We start from the raw sequence: 16544 nt of genomic DNA, 5'->3' as shown, positions 1-16544 counted from the left end.
CCCAGTAAAGCTTACATCCACATCTTAGGCGGGGTTAGCCTCACAGATGTTTGTTTGTACAATTCTTATTTTTCAATGATGAAAATAATGGTCATAAAATAAATGCTTGTGTTTCAATTTTATTTATTGGGTAAAATTCTACACGGTGTGGCTTTAAGTACGTATGACACATCAGACACAATATTTGCTAAAACATAGTTTACCTTAATTATATGAAAGATTTTGCCAGAAAATGTACCATTAGTTTAACCTCTTAACTCCCGCCATTTTCTCCAGTTCAGCTTTACCCAAATCTAAAAGGTCACAGAGCCTATTGCCTAGCATTTGAAAGCCAAGACCTACAGAAGTCGTTTAAACTGGTCTTTTTTCTCGTCGTCACCTTTCATTTTTCCATTGCGTTCTTTTCATGCATTTTCATCGTTTTTTTGCTGCTTTTTTTGTTCTTCACTTTTTGTCGCTGTTTTGTTGCTCTTTTGTAGAGTTCTATGTTGCACTTTTGTCCTTTTTTAGTTGTGTGTTTTTTTTTGTTTCCTGATTTTTCAGATTCGACGCTCACAACGATCAGGATGAATCTTGGACCACTCCTCTTTACAAAACTGATGCAGTTCAGTGAGATTCAGGGGGTGTACTTACTTATTCCACGCTGTATTGTGAAGGTTTACATGTTTTTGCCAATAGAAAAATGACACAATGTAAATGTTTGGGTGGTATTAGTTTAAGCAGACACTGTTTACTCATTCTTATGATTTTGATGAAGATCAAACCACATTTTATGACCAACTTAGGCAGAAATGCGAGAAATTCCAAACGGTGTACTCACTATTTCTTGCTACTGTATTAATAAACTAATGGAAGAAACATTACACAAGGATCACTGTATTTTTCTACTAATTATCCTTAGGGATATGACATTCTTTAGGCTACATTAACTCACAGCATAAAGAGATCATATTATTACAACTTACAGTTAATGTATTTCACAAAGACTTGGCTACTCCAGCAGTAGCTATTTTATTTAATTAGGCGATCTAATCATTCTCAGCCTTAGTTGTGGCTAGCATTAGCATTCTTCCGCTAGCATTAGCATTGTTCCGCTAGCATTAGCACACTGTTGCCACAACATTTTGCGCTGCAATCAAAAGTTTGTTTGCGGGGGTTAAAACTAACTCAGCCTGTCTGTAAAAATGCATTGTTTATTCCAATGGTCAGGTAAAATAACAAAGACCAAGATTGATATATTGTTTCCAGTATCAGGTCGGTGCATCCCTCATGTATTTGTCATAACAGTTAGCTTTATACTGTAAGTGCCTGTAGCAAACAACTACAATAATCCACTGCCTTTTCTCCACTGATGAAATGAGATTCACCGAGTGATTAGTTACAGTAGTTAGTGATTGTGACGAGGCTCCTCTAGGCACGAGTGAGGCTCGAAGTTTGTTTAGAAAGTCAACATGAAGTCAACTCCCCCTCATGAGTAAACAAGATGACACGATGAAACGAGAGGAGCACCTTTAGGATGGTCGGCCGGTCAGGCCTCCATAAGGGCACCTTGATTATGACTATGAGGGACTTGAGACTTACTTGACCAAAGCTCCGAAAAAGACTTGACTTGACTTGGGACTTGCTGTTTGTGACTCGAGACTTAACTTGGACTTGAGGCCAATGACCCTTAATGACTCGCAGTGACTTTATAGTTTTTATTTACTTGAGTGAAACTGTCGAAAGATCAGGATTCATTGCGTAAAAGCGGCGCATCTATGTTTACATTATGGTTATTAGCCACATGCGTGTTCGGTTGCCCAACACAGCGCTTCTAATCAATACAGCGCGAAAAGGCAGGAGGAAATATTTCTTTGGATGTATTAAAAGTTTTCTAAAGACAGTGAAGAGGTGGAGATTTACGGACAGGAAAACGTTTGAAACAATGGGCTGGACCTACAGCTCAGACGGAGCCTCCAGAACCACCATGTAAGAGCTGATTAATCAACAGAAATCTTGGGGGTTTTCGATGTTTTAATTTGATCACACAAAGTTTACAGCATTTAGTGACTATTTTCCGCATCCGCACACAGCCCAGTGACAGCGGGGAATCCGAGTATACAGGGGCTGGGGCAGCACAGGGGAACCACTGACAGAAAAACGCCAGAGACTAACAAAAATACAAATATTATTTTATATTTATATTTCATACTACAAGGAAAAGCAGCTCATGTTTAAAAGACTCTGTTTCATTTTTTTTTTTAAAGTCGCCCCCTGGGCCCCCTTCCTTAACATGCTGTCCCGGTAATTTTGTACATAGACTGGAGCATTTAAAATATATATAGTTTGAATTTGTTGGCAATTAAATATAAATTTAACTTTAAATCCAAATCCATGAGATTTTAAAAAGTTTGATTTTAGCCTAAATTTTCAAAATCGCTGTATCTTGAGAAAGCACTTTTTATTTTCAAGATTAAACACATTTTGAAAAGTAGACACGCTGGCGTTTGTGACTTGAGGTGACTTGCCGGCTTAAGCAAGACTTGACAAAAGCTATGACTTGACTTGACTTGACTTGACAAAAGCTATGACTTGACTTGACTTGACTTGACAAAAGCTATGACTTGACTTGACCTGACTTGAGCCCAAGACCGATTGACTTGGACTTGCTTGTGACTTGGACCTTCACGACTTGGACTTGACTCGAGACTTGCACTTAGTGACTTACTCCCACCTCTGGTTTGAACAGCAATACTATATATGTCGAGGGATATCAAAGGTCAAATAAGACTGAAACTTAGGATCCTTGGACGGCGTAAAAATGCCCCTTTCCGTGGATTATGTTCAGGATGTCGCCTTGAGTAAATGAGATCGCAGCTAATCGCACGAAACGCAGAAATAAAACTGTAAATCGTTTTTGACATGCGCCACGCTCTAAAAAGTCTGAGCATCCATTTTTATTTCATCCGCGGCACAAACACATGAGACAGTCAGTCATTGGAGCTTTATGCTAACATTCAGTCAACTCTCCTTGGTGATAAAAACTTGATAGAGAACACGTACGTTTCTTTAACCCGATTCGTGCTTAAGCTGTCCCTTGCCAAAACCGACTTGAATCACGGTTCAAAACAAAGCACGTGTTCCGTTTGGCGCCTGCTAATACCCGCGGCGCTCGCTGAACTTTGGAGAGCTGCGCCGAAAGATCAAACTTAAACAAGGGAGTGATGCAAGCATTTCAAACGGTGACAAGATGTTGGCGATTAAAAGCGATTAGGGCTTCGAGGCAGGAGTAGACTGGCAGATACTCACACTTTCAGGGATAGTCGGCAGTCCGTGGATATCTGGGGCGATGAAGTAGGAGTGCTGAGGGGAAGACAGAACGAACAGTGGAGACATGGTTAATTTAAAGCCACACTGTGGAGCATTCCAGGTTCCTCCATAAAACATAACCAAGCACGGCAGCGAGACATGCTCCTAATGCTCCTCTGCACACCCACAATTTGCTGACAGCGAGTACTCCAAATGAAACATTGGGGAGAGGGCCTGATGGAAACCTTATGCTACTACTGGCTATCAAAGCAAAACGGCAACATCACGAGCTGGTGATGTCCCACTCTCAGCGAAGAGATTCCTTTTTTTTCATTTATCAGTAAAAACACTCATTAGGAAGTGCTCATAATGCTTGTATTTTACTCTTTGTTTTGTGAAATGACATATCGTTAGCCACATAGCAAAATTGCCTCAGTCATTTTGTATTGTTAAAATGGCAATATGAGAAAAACAATGTGTTTCCTATAAAACGTCTTTTTACATGTTTTCCAAAATCAAAACAAACAAAAAAAGATTCAAAAGTGCAGTTTTCAAGGTATGGCTTGGGGGCGCTATCCTGGGAGCAGGATACACATTAATGGCTTCATTCTGTTCAGTGTCAGGTGGCGCATTAGTGACATGAATATGAGCTCTGTGGGCTTATGCCTGTGAGCGTGAGCTTTCTGCGAAACAACGCGAAATCTACCTGTTTTTCGCCACGGCGTCACGAGGAGACGGTGAAACATTTTTGAGAAACGCTGGGCAAATATCGAATTTCAATATGTCTAGACGCGCTGTGCCAAATGTGATTTAATTCCGACAAAAAACCAGGGACTAGTTCGTTAAAACTTAAAATTAGTTTGGACGATGTCCGGGTTTCAAGCCAAAATGGCCGCCTCCCTGTGCGTGCGGGCCTACGTCCAAAAACGCACCTTTATTTTTGAATTAGGGTCCGCTTCCAGGGGGCGCTGTGGAGCCATTTTGTTGTGGGCGTGGCCAAATCGTCCACTCCCATAAATGTTTACACCGCTCCAATGACTCCGCCAAATTTGGTGAGTTTTCGGCCACGTTCAGCGGGTCAAAAATGCGATCATTTCCGGAGAAAAGTTGTAGAAAACCAAAAACAATAGTCCCTTGCCGAGACTGCGTCCGGCTCGGGCCTAATGAGTTAGGCAATGATGCTATGTGGCTAACAATATGATATTCATAAGTGTAAACACATACAGTAACTATAATTAAGATTTAACAACTGCAAGAGTGAAGCTCTTCTTTCTCAAAATCCACAAACATACTTATTTCAGCTGTCTTTCATCATTATTATATGCTATGTTATATTATTGTTACCTCGTCATAGTAAAGGGAAATGTCAGAGTCAGTCTATGGCACGAACATACTTGATAGAACAGAAAAATGGCTTCAAACTTTCAACAACTTTCAACATAAATTACTGGCTGCATGGAAAACATTAACATTAAACATTTCAAAACTACTCTCCAAAAACACTTTCCATTCCATTTCTCAGGTCAGAACTCTGCACAATGAGCCACAGAAGAATGTCCCCACGTGAGAACTCATCATTGCAATCAGCCATAGATTTAATCACAATTCCATTAGTATTTGCTTTACGTGAGATGATCTGCTCAGCCCTGAAACTTGACATTAAAAAGCACAAATAAGCGTTATGATTGGACGGGTGTGGGAGCAGTGCTCTGCAGCAGGCGGGGCAGGGGGTTGCGAGGGGGCCGCTTGCTTGACTTTGTTGTATGATTCATGCCTCATCTTTGGCGTCTGTCTATATGAATTGCTGAGCGGCTGTGGCGAGGCTTTTTATGAGAGCGCTCAATAGCACAGCTCTGTTAACTCCCGACAGACACGGGCCGGGGTGATGTCTCCGGTGGAAAGACCCAAAGAAAGAATAGAGAAAACACTCTTTATTTAAGCATTAAAAAGACTCGCCGATGCAGCGCAGACAAAAGGAGAGAGCGATCGTCAGTGTGAGGAGAGAGAGAGAGAGAGCGGCCGTCAGTGTGAGGAGAGAGAGAGAGAGCGATCGTCAAGTGTGAGGAGAGAGAGAGAGGCCGTCAGTGTGAGGAGAGAGAGAGAGAGAGAGAGAGCGGTCGTCAGTGTGAGGAGAGAGAGAGAGGCCGTCAGTGTGAGGAGAGAGAGAGAGAGAGAGAGAGAGAGAGAGAGAGCGGTCGTCAGTGTGAGGAGAGAGAGAGAGAGCGGTCGTCAGTGTGAGGAGAGAGAGAGAGAGAGCGGTCGTCAGTGTGAGGAGAGAGAGAGAGAGAGGCCGTCAGTGTGAGGAGAGAGAGAGAGAGAGAGAGAGAGCGGTCGTCAGTGTGAGGAGAGAGAGAGAGCGGTTGTCAGTGTGAGGAGAGAGAGAGAGAGACGACCGTCAGTGTGAGGAGAGAGAGAGAGAGAGCGGTCGTCAGTGTGAGGAGAGAGAGAGAGAGAGAGCGGTCGTCAGTGTGAGGAGAGAGAGAGAGAGAGGCTGTCAGTGTGAGGAGAGAGAGAGAGAGAGAGAGAGAGCGGTCGTCAGTGTGAGGAGAGAGAGAGAGCGGTTGTCAGTGTGAGGAGAGAGAGAGAGACGACCGTCAGTGTGAGGAGAGAGAGAGAGAGAGCGGTCGTCAGTGTGAGGAGAGAGAACTCCTCAGTATGAGGAGAGAGAGAGAGAGCGGTCGTCAGTGTGAGGAGAGAGAACTCCTCAGTGTGAGGAGAGAGAGCGGTCATCAGTGTGAGGAGAGAGAGAGAGAGCGGTCGTCAGTGTGAAGAGAGAGAGAGAGAGAGCCGTCGTCAGTGTGAGGAGAGAGAGAGAGAGAGCGGTCGTCAGTGTGAGGAGAGAGAGAGAGAGAGCCGTCGTCAGTGTGAGGGAAGAGAGAGAGAGAGCCGTCGTCAGTGTGAGGAGAGAGAGAGAGAGAGAGAGCGGCCGTCAGTGTGAGGAGAGAGAGAGAGCGGTCGTCAGTGTGAGGAGAGAGAGAGAGAGCAATCGTCAGTGTGAGGGAAGAGAGAGAGAGAGCCGTCGTCAGTGTGAGGAGAGAGAGAGAGAGAGAGAGCGGCCGTCAGTGTGAGGAGAGAGAGAGAGCGGTCGTCAGTGTGAGGAGAGAGAGAGAGAGAGAGCGGCCGTCAGTGTGAGGAGAGAGAGAGAGCAATCGTCAGTGTGAGGAGAGAGAGAGAGAGGTCATCAGTGTGAGTAGAGAGAGAGAGAGAGCTGCCGTCAGTGTGAGGAGAGAGAGAGAGAGAGAGCGGCCGTCAGTGTGAGGAGAGAGAGAGAGAGCGGTCGTCAGTGTGAGGAGAGAGAGAGAGAGCGGTCGTCAGTGTGAGGAGAGAGAGCGAGAGCGGTCGTCAGTGTGAGGAGAGAGAGAGAGAGAGAGCGGTCGTCAGTGTGAGGAGAGAGAGAGAGAGAGAGAGAGAGCGGTCGTCAGTGTGAGGAGAGAGAGAGAGAGAGCGGTCGTCAGTGTGCGGAGAGAGAAAGAGCAGTCGTCAGTGTGAGGAGAGAGAGAGAGAGAGAGCGGCCGTCAGTGTGAGGAGAGGGAGAGCGGTCGTCAGTGTGCGGAGAGAGAACGGTCGTCAGTGTGAAGAGAAAGTGATCGCGAGTGTGAAAAGAGAGCGGTCGTAAGTGTGAAGAGGGAGCGGTCGCAAGTGTGAAGAATGATCGCGAATGTGAAGAGAGCGGTCGTAAATGTGAAGAGCGATCGCGAGTGTGAAGAGAGTGGTCGTAAATGTGAAGAGTGATCGCGAGTGTGAAGAGAGTGGTCGTAAATGTGAAGAGTGATCGCGAGTGTGAAGAGAGCGGTCGTAAATGTGAAGAGTGATCGCGAGTGTGAAGAGAGCGGTCGTAAATGTGAAGAGTGATCGCGAGTGTAAAGAGAGCGGTCGTAAATGTGAAGAGTGATCGCGAGTGTGAAGAGAGCGGCCGTAAATGTGAAGAGTGATCGCGAGTGTGAAGAGAGCGGTCGTAAATGTGAAGAGTGATCGCGAGTGTGAAGAGAGAGCGGCCGTAAATGTGAAGAGTGATTGCGAATGTGAAGAGAGCGGCCGTAAATGTGAAGAGTGATCGCGAGTGTGAAGAGAGTGGTCGTAAATGTGAAGAGTGATCGCGAGTGTAAAGAGAGCGGTCGTAAATGTGAAGAGTGATCGCGAGTGTGAAGAGAGCGGCCGTAAATGTGAAGAGTGATCGCGAGTGTGAAGAGAGCGGTCGTAAATGTGAAGAGTGATCGCGAGTGTGAAGAGAGAGCGGCCGTAAATGTGAAGAGTGATTGCGAATGTGAAGAGAGCGGCCGTAAATGTGAAGAGTGATCGCGAGTGTGAAGAGAGTGGTCGTAAATGTGAAGAGTGATCGCGAGTGTGAAGAGAGCGGCTGTAAATGTGAAGAGTGATTGTGAATGTGAAGAGAGCGGCCGTAAATGTGAAGAGTGATCGCGAGTGTGAAGAGAGTGGTCGTAAATGTGAAGAGTGATCGCGAGTGTGAAAAGAGAGCGGCCGTAAATGTGAAGAGTGATCGCGAGTGTGAAGAGAGCGGCTGTAAATGTGAAGAGTGATTGCGAATGTGAAGAGAGCGGCCGTAAATGTGAAGAGTGATCGCGAGTGTGAAGAGAGCGGTCGTAAATGTGAAGAGTGATCGCGAGTGTAAAGAGAGCGGTCGTAAATGTGAAGAGTGATCGCGAGTGTGAAGAGAGCGGCCGTAAATGTGAAGAGTGATCGCGAGTGTGAAGAGAGCGGTCGTAAATGTGAAGAGTGATCGCGAGTGTGAAGAGAGAGCGGCCGTAAATGTGAAGAGTGATTGCGAATGTGAAGAGAGCGGTCGTAAATGTGAAGAGCGATCGCGAGTGTAAAGAGAGCGGCCGTAAATGTGAAGAGTGATCGCGAGTGTGAAGAGAGTGGTCGTAAATGTGAAGAGCGATCGCGAGTGTAAAGAGAGCGGCCGTAAATGTGAAGAGTGATCGCGAGTGTGAAGAGAGTGGTCGTAAATGTGAAGAGTGATCGCGAGTGTGAAGAGAGCGGCTGTAAATGTGAAGAGTGATTGTGAATGTGAAGAGAGCGGCCGTAAATGTGAAGAGTGATCGCGAGTGTGAAGAGAGCGGTCGTAAATGTGAAGAGCGATCGCGAGTGTAAAGAGAGCGGCCGTAAATGTGAAGAGTGATCGCGAGTGTGAAGAGAGTGGTCGTAAATGTGAAGAGTGATCGCGAGTGTGAAGAGAGCGGCTGTAAATGTGAAGAGTGATTGTGAATGTGAAGAGAGCGGCCGTAAATGTGAAGAGTGATCGCGAGTGTGAAGAGAGTGGTCGTAAATGTGAAGAGTGATCGCGAGTGTGAAAAGAGAGCGGCCGTAAATGTGAAGAGTGATCGCGAGTGTGAAGAGAGCGGCTGTAAATGTGAAGAGTGATCGCGAGTGTGAAGAGAGCGGCTGTAAATGTGAAGAGTGATCACGAGTGTGAAGAGAGCGGCCGTAAATGTGAAGAGTGATCGCGAGTGTGAAGAGAGCGGTCGTAAATGTGAAGAGCGATCGCGAGTGTAAAGAGAGCGGTCGTAAATGTGAAGAGTGATCGCGAGTGTGAAGAGAGCGGCCGTAAATGTGAAGAGAGGGTGATCATGAGTGTGAAGAGAGCGGCCGTAAATGTGAAGAGAGGGTGATCATGAGTGTGAAGAGAGCGGCCGTAAATGTGAAGAGTGATCATGAGTGTGAAGAGAGCGGCCGTAACTGTGAAGAGAGGGTGATCATGAGTGTGAAGAGAGCGGCCGTAAATGTGAAGAGTGATCGCGAGTGTGAAGAGAGTGGTCGTAAATGTGAAGAGAGGGTGATCATGAGTGTGAAGAGAGCGGCCGTAAATGTGAAGAGTGATCGCGAGTGTGAAGAGAGCGGCCGTAAATGTGAAGAGTGATCGCGAGTGTGAAGAGAGAGCGGCCGTAAATGTGAAGAGAGGGTGATCATGAGTGTGAAGAGAGCGGTCGTAAATGTGAAGAGCGATCGCGAGTATGAAGAGAGCGGCCGTAAATGTGAATAGAGGGTGATCATGAGTGTGAAGAGAGCGGCCGTAAATGTGAAGAGTGATCATGAGTGTGAAGAGAGCGGCCGTAAATGTGAAGAGAGGGTGATCATGAGTGTGAAGAGAGCGGCCGTAAATGTGAAGAGAGGGTGACCATGACTGTGAAGAGAGCCAAACATGTGAACACTCCGTCTAAAAGGATGTATCACATAATAAACCCAAATGAAACCCGTCTCTCTTCACATCACACTGTTCCGCACATTGAAATGATAGAAACCTTTAAACACATTTTCTCTTCGCTTCGTCAGACATTTACACAAACGTTTTAAATGGAGATCTCCACATCTTTACTGTGTGTGCAGTGTATGTATTGTCTTCATTAAAAATAAAAAAAGTTTTTAATAACAATGTAACTAGTGCAGCCTCTGCCGACTCTAACAAATGAAGAGTGTGAAAGTCAAAACCAATTATCCTGAAACCGCACACAGCCTGAAATTGAAAAAATGAAACTTGTTTATTTAAGTTTACCGACGACACGACTTGTGCTGGAATAAACTTGTTTTCCATATGTCAAAATACAAAGTCAAAAATTGCACGCTTCAAGAATTGTTTTAATTCCAACTCACGCTTTCATGCTATCATTGAAAAAAAGAAAAAAAAAACGACTTTCTAATGCAATGTGAATAAAACACGTTTATAAATACATGAATATGAGGGAAAATATCCGGCAGCAAAGAGAATGGGTTAAGTGTGTGCGAGTGTCGCGAGGAAAACAAAACAATGCGACTTTCTGTTCAACTTTAGCGTAAAAAAAAACAACAACAGCCCAACATTTACGTGGGTCCCGGAGTGCATGTGTGCTAAGTGCGCCAAACAATTACTCCGAGTAAACAATGTGATTCCCAGCGGAGGGTCAGCGCTCCGGCTCCGAGACTCAAAGGAAATATTATGTTTAATCAGACCACATGCATAATATAAGAAGACGCCGACCCAGACAACATGTGAGCCACCTACACAAACTAACTTCAGCCAATCACGAGTCTATATGTGCCAGTACACGGGAAACTTCAACATTTTAACAAGCGTTTGTTTGCATTGAAAGAACAAAGATGAAAAGCAGATCCTACAGCTTGCTTCAGTTTGTTTGGTGGAGTTGTTCAATGTGTGTTTTTTTTTAAATGTTGTTAAAGCAGCAAACATGAACATTATAATGAAAAGCTATAGGGCCCTCCCTAGTTGTAGAAACAAAGAAAACAAAAGTCTTGTAATTACAAGTGACTTTCCGCATTGAGCTGATGTAATATGGAGGATAGGGTGGTCCATCAGCGGGGTGCCCTGACCCTTTGGCTGGAGATCCACCGGTTTGTCGAGCCCACACACAGAAAAGCTGCACCGTGTGATCGAGCATGGGTTAAACGGAGAACGAGGATTAACTGAGAGCAGCGATCAGTGCTGTATGACATCTGCAGCAAAGCAGTAGTGTAGTACAAACAGGGGAACTACACAAATGATCCTGCTTGGTCAGAGTGGGAGTAGCTGTGTTTGCTCCTACACGTCCCCCCCATGTGAGTCTGGTGAGAAGTGAGCAGGGCGGACCTCCAAGAAATACATCACGCCCATTTAGACTTCCGCTTTCTCCATTAATAAACATGTGCTGGATGAAGATCCTAACCCTGTGTGCCGTCCCAAATGCTGTGACTATGCTATAGACCAGGGGTCACCAACGTGGTGCCCGCGGGCACCCAGGGGCCCTTTGGGGCATGTCCAGTAGCCCTTGGGACTTTTTCTAAAGTGTAAAACACTTCATTTTCTTGAATCTAATTCTTAAAATTACAGTTATTTCGGTTCTTGTGACTTGGTATGAGTTTAAAATAAAGCTATTTTAATATAAAATGGGGTCAATATCCTATAAGTGAACAGTGTACGTTTAAGTCTTTAGGATTTGTTTTTAACTGGTAGCCCTCGAACAACTTAATGCTCTTAAAGTAGCCCTCAGCTGAAATAAGGTTGGTGACCCCTGCTATAGACAATAGCAATTATGATGTCCCGATCCGATATTCAGATCGGTAACTGATCCAGGTATTTTGACAGAATCAGATTGGATCAGATTTAAAGGGGGGGTATTATGCAAAATGGACTTTTTCAAGCTTTCCATCATGTTATTATGTCATTCCCTCATTAAAAACATGCCTGAAGTGTTGCCGTGGCACATTCACGCATTTGTGAGTAATCTGTAAAAACTCTGATGGCGGCCATTTTAGGGATAGGTTTGCCTGAGTCCTCCTAGGAACGCCCCCACCTCCTGGAGACGCCTCCGAGCTTTCATCACCAGCCGAGTAACCAACCACTGCCCCTCAGCAGAACCCCCTCCCCACTGATGCCACAGACAGCGTGTGGAGGGGGCGTGTCGGAAAGGCTCAGAGGTTCTTAAAGAGACAGAGGCCGATTTCAAGACATTCACTACAGACATTTTATACAAGGCAGTTATTCTAATTTACTGCATTTACAGACCAACAGAAGGTTTGCTCATCATTGTAGTGTGACATAGACTGGTGCTATGGGACTGAAAAAAAGCATAATACCCCCTCTTTAAGACGGCCATGGATCTGTAGTCCGAAATTTGCAGCGTCTCCAGCCTGCAGGTTCACCAAAGCACTGCTAATGCTATGGCTAGGCCAAAACCGCTAACATCCGCGGCTTGGACCGTCACTGAGGACAGTGAGCCTTTGCAGTGCTGTCATTTAGCTTTTACAGCGTCAGACTCTGAAAAAGGCCAGTCTCATACATAGATCTTTATTGTCATTGTAAAAAATTACAACAAAACACCAATAATTGTTTATTATGTTTTTTATACATTAACATAATAGACCTGGCCTGACAGCAAACGATAACCAAGCGACCAAACCAGGTCACGGCTCATTCAGAGATATTTCATATCCTCAGATCTGACAATAAAGTGCCTTCCTACCTATAACCCATCCATCCATCCATCCATCCATCCATCCATCCATCCATCCATGAGTAGGGGTCTTATTAATCCCCCTAAATTAAAACATACAGAGAGGTCAGATCTTCCAGCTGAGCACTCGGGCGCAGCAGTCTGTATGAGAGAGGGTCAAACACAAACCCTGCACAGTGTGGCCAATGGTCAGTGTCAGGGCAGACAGTATTTAGTGAGTTATTAGGGACCACTAACTACATCCAGTTTACACTTTTAACATCAAAACAGGGAAAACCGAGAAATAGAACAAAACTTTGCCCCGGCTCATCTAGGCAAAATTACACTTTGTTCGAAAAAACACCACACAAAGCAAAGCTAACCATTTCTCTTAAGAGACATTTTTTAAAAGTCATTTATAAATGATTACAAGCAAAACATGTGAATTGGCTGGCTCCCCTGCCTCCTGAACAAGCGCTCCCTGCTCGCCTGCAAACCTCCACTCCAGTCATCACAGCCCTCTCTTTCTAGGATTCCTCCTGCTCCCTTCGCTCTTTCCAAGACATGTTTGTACACAGCCCCATTGAAAGTGGGTTAACTGGCTCGGCATCAAGCAGACTATTTCAGCACAATTGCCTTCGCCTTTTAAACATAAAGACGTGTTGATATTCAGAAAGAAGAAAGACGGCGGAGCGGAGAGGCATTAATCATTTACAAAGTTTGATTGTTTTCCAGAGAAGACACACACCACCACCACCACCACCACCACCACCAGGGCTGAGAATAGCTTGTTTTTTTTGTTATATGTAAAAAGTAAAAAATATTAAAAAAAACAAAGAAAGAGAGCTTATTTGTCCAAATTAGAAAGGCGTAGTGGGTCCCATGCGGTTAGTACAGGCCCCTCCTCTCCCCCCCCCCCACTCACCGGCAGCTTGCTTTGCCCGTCTCGCAGCACTTGCCCGGTGGCTATGCGCAGCTCCTTACTCTGGTATAAATGAGAGATATGGTAAGATGCAGACTCCAACACAGCTTCGCATTTTCAGCTCGATACATGGAAAAAAAAACAAATCCAAATCCCTATTTAAAAGAAACAAACAACGGAGCGCTAACCAGTAAACGTCACTTCTGCTGAGTGTGACGGACTTTACAGCATTATGACGGCTGTGTGTGTGTGTGTTTTAGGAACTCGGATCACTCATGTAACTTGTAGAGTTCATTAAACACTGTTTAAAGGGACACTGCGTAACATTTTGGACTATCGTGTTGACATCAATGCAAAACATGCTCTTAATGACCAGCTCTACACAGAAAAGTCTATTACTGCAGTGGGTAATCAAAGGATGGATTTGGATGAGGACCTAACCTGTTCAAATCTTATATTCTGCTGACTTTAATCAACATCGCCATGGAGACGAGCTGGAGACGTACCCACTCCCAGTAAAGTTACAGTCATGTCTGAGCCGCTCACAGCAAAAGCTCATGTTTGTTTGTACATTTATGAGGTATTTTTCAATGATGAAAATATCATATCATATGTCATGAAATAAATGCTTGTACTTCTATTTTATTTATTGGGTAAAATTCTACGCGGTGTGGCTTTAGTAAACAGTAATAATAATGACACATTTATATAAAAGCAAAAAAATAAATAAAGGCCATATAGGACCATAAAACAGCGTCTTCAGGTGTTTAACAATTGCTGTACACAAAAATCTATTTCTTATCCTGACAAGGGTTAGGGTTATTGTGGCTCAGAGTGGGCTGGCTGGAGCGTTTGTTTGAGGCTAACGCTAACATTAGCATCGAGGACGTCTCTGTGTTTGAGGCTAACGCTAACATTAGCATCGAGGACGTCTCTGTGTTTGAGGCTAAAGCTAACATTAGCATCGAGGACGTCTCTGTGTTTGATGTCTACCGCTAACATTAGCATCGAGGACGTCTCTGTGTTTGAGGCTAAAGCTAACATTAGCATCGAGGACGTCTCTGTGTTTGAGGCTAACGCTAACATTAGCATCGAGGACGTCTCTGTGTTTGTGTTTTACATTGAGATGGTATTTTAGACATGAGTAACTACGGTGGAAGGAGAGCTCTTTTTAACACGACCTGCACACAGCAGGACAGCTCTATCGTCCCGTCAGGACGTTTTTTAAACTAAACTGAGTCCACAACGGGCCCAGTGAAGCGTCTCCGTCCATTGCTGTTGTGGGCGGATGTGCGTCAGATATACGGGCGTACCAGAAACACGCAAACAGAAAGGTTCCGTCTCGGGTGTTCCGGCTTGGCGGCTAAATAGGGGGAAATACGGTTAATTGCGCTAAAATTCCACTCCTAGTATAAACAAATTTGGCATCACTTTATTTTACACTACATGGATACATTGTACCTAACTAAATTTAGTACAATGTAATGTGCTTTGCGACAATGTGTAATAACTTGTACCTATGTAGTACGTACACAATGGAATAACTAGTATTAGTACTTTGTAAGTACATAATGTAATAGGATATGAGACCCATAGGGTTAGGGCTTAAGGTTATGTCTTATTACATACATACCTACAAACTACAAATACATATTATTACACTGTATATCTAACCCATAGGTACAAGTTATTACACACTGTAACAAAGCCCATTACATTGTACTAAATTTAGTTAGGTACAATGTATCAAGGGTAGTGTAAAATAAAGTGTTACCACACATTTTATTGTTTGTATAAAACATGCAAACTCCTCACAAAGAGCAGGCCCATATTCATTACAGTTCTCTCTCCATGTTGAGTACGACTTTACAGAGGTGGTCTTCAGCTTTTTTCTCTATGTAAAGAAAGTGCATCCACAAGCTGCTTCTTTTTGTGTAGCTCATTTCTAATATTTAATTTGTGCAAATTATTTACAGAGAAACTTGAAAATACAGAGCGTCTTATGAACTCCTCACATTTTAAATGTTCAAAAATGAAAGGCAAATAACTATGACCTCTGTATATTGGGCAGATGTCGTCTCTGTCGACAGAGTTAAAGCTGCACCCCCTTCTCCTCCGGCGCCGGCTTTGCCCCGTGGCTATACAGCGCGCTTTATTCCATCACCATAAGACGCAGACTACTATACACTTCACATACATGAAAGGCCACATCCTGCCTTTTATTCAACGGAGGGGGAAAAATAGGCCCTTTTTTAGGCAATAATTCAGCGTCATCAATTAAATATCAAAAACAGAAAAAGATGAAGCGATAACCTCTGAACTGGCAAGCCTTTCCAGCAATAAAGCTTTTGCATTGTCGCCCCACGCGGCGGAAAGTATAGGGAGTGAAAATGATCAGCTCTAAGATGTTTGAGAGAGCACTGATGCACTGAGGATTAACTTGCATAGTGGCCTTTGTGTTTTGAAAATGAAGATACAGGCAACGTTTTTTTTTGATTAATAGAAGGTGCCACCCACATCTTGACACTCGATGTGGGAGAAAAGGGGAATTAAAATTTGATATTATCTGTGAGTGCCGTGATCAATGAATTCTCCATTTGTGTGTGCCTGAAAAAGCACACGACACAGGCGACTGGTTGTAAAGTTTTTTTTTAGCTTGAAAATATATCTACGTTTCTCAACAAAAATTAACTTCAGCATCCCTTTAGTCCACAGTAATCCTTCACTTTGCTCAGTTGTACTCGATTTCCTGGATAAATGACATTTTTGGGGAAATACAAAGCAGAACAGAATTAGTTTGCAAGCTCAAGATCATTTTTTTTAAACTCCTGAAAACTGAATTAAATATTAAAGTTTGATTGGCCAAAGTGTGGAAAAACAGCAGCGCGGCACATGCGGCCGTGTAGGAGCTGCTGCAGAATCCTCCTGAATATTTCAGCCTCCTAAACAATAGACAAGGCTGGCAGAGATCAGGGCCACAAGACTGACAGACAGGAGAGATCGTTAAAGTCACCAGTGTGAGGCTTGCTATCGGGGGGGGGGGGGGGGGGGGGGGGGTAATTATTATGAGGTTTATTTCAATGTTTGCTATTATGACCATGATATATTATACAAAAGTCTCAGGAATGGTTTGTTTAAGGTACAATGCAGGAATCTTTTAGCATCTGCCCCCATCCAAGACTTAGCTTTCAAATGAGGAAGAATGCTTTGTATCTCATCAGTTTAACAAATACTACTCGTACTCCTTGGTTGGCAGCGGCTTCGACAGAGACATACGCAGTGGCAGAAGTAGTAGTAGTAGTAGTAGTAGTAGTAGTAATAATAATGGGTAGTGATAATGGAAGTGGACTCCCAGGCCCGACAGCTGAACTTCTCAAAGGAGCCTTCAAATATCACCTTCCAATGTAAACAGT

At 44.2% G+C, this 16544-nt stretch overlaps 1 protein-coding gene across 1 annotated transcript in view; it reads right to left on the bottom strand.

Moving 5' to 3' along the window:
* Positions 1-16544, bottom strand: part of dennd1b (DENN/MADD domain containing 1B) — a 318027-nt gene that overhangs the window by 166382 nt on the left and 135101 nt on the right. Inside the window, exon 8 of the mRNA XM_079580929.1 lies at positions 3289-3342. Within this exon, the coding sequence (XP_079437055.1) occupies positions 3289-3342 (54 nt within the window). The remainder of the gene's footprint in view (positions 1-3288; positions 3343-16544) is intronic.

This window comes from Gobius niger, assembly GCF_951799975.1.
Source record: "Gobius niger genome assembly, chromosome: 22".
In the NCBI taxonomy this organism is placed as follows: domain Eukaryota; kingdom Metazoa; phylum Chordata; class Actinopteri; order Gobiiformes; family Gobiidae; genus Gobius; species Gobius niger.
Note: the sequence above shows the minus strand (reverse complement) of the source record. Positions and strands in the feature narration are given on the sequence as shown.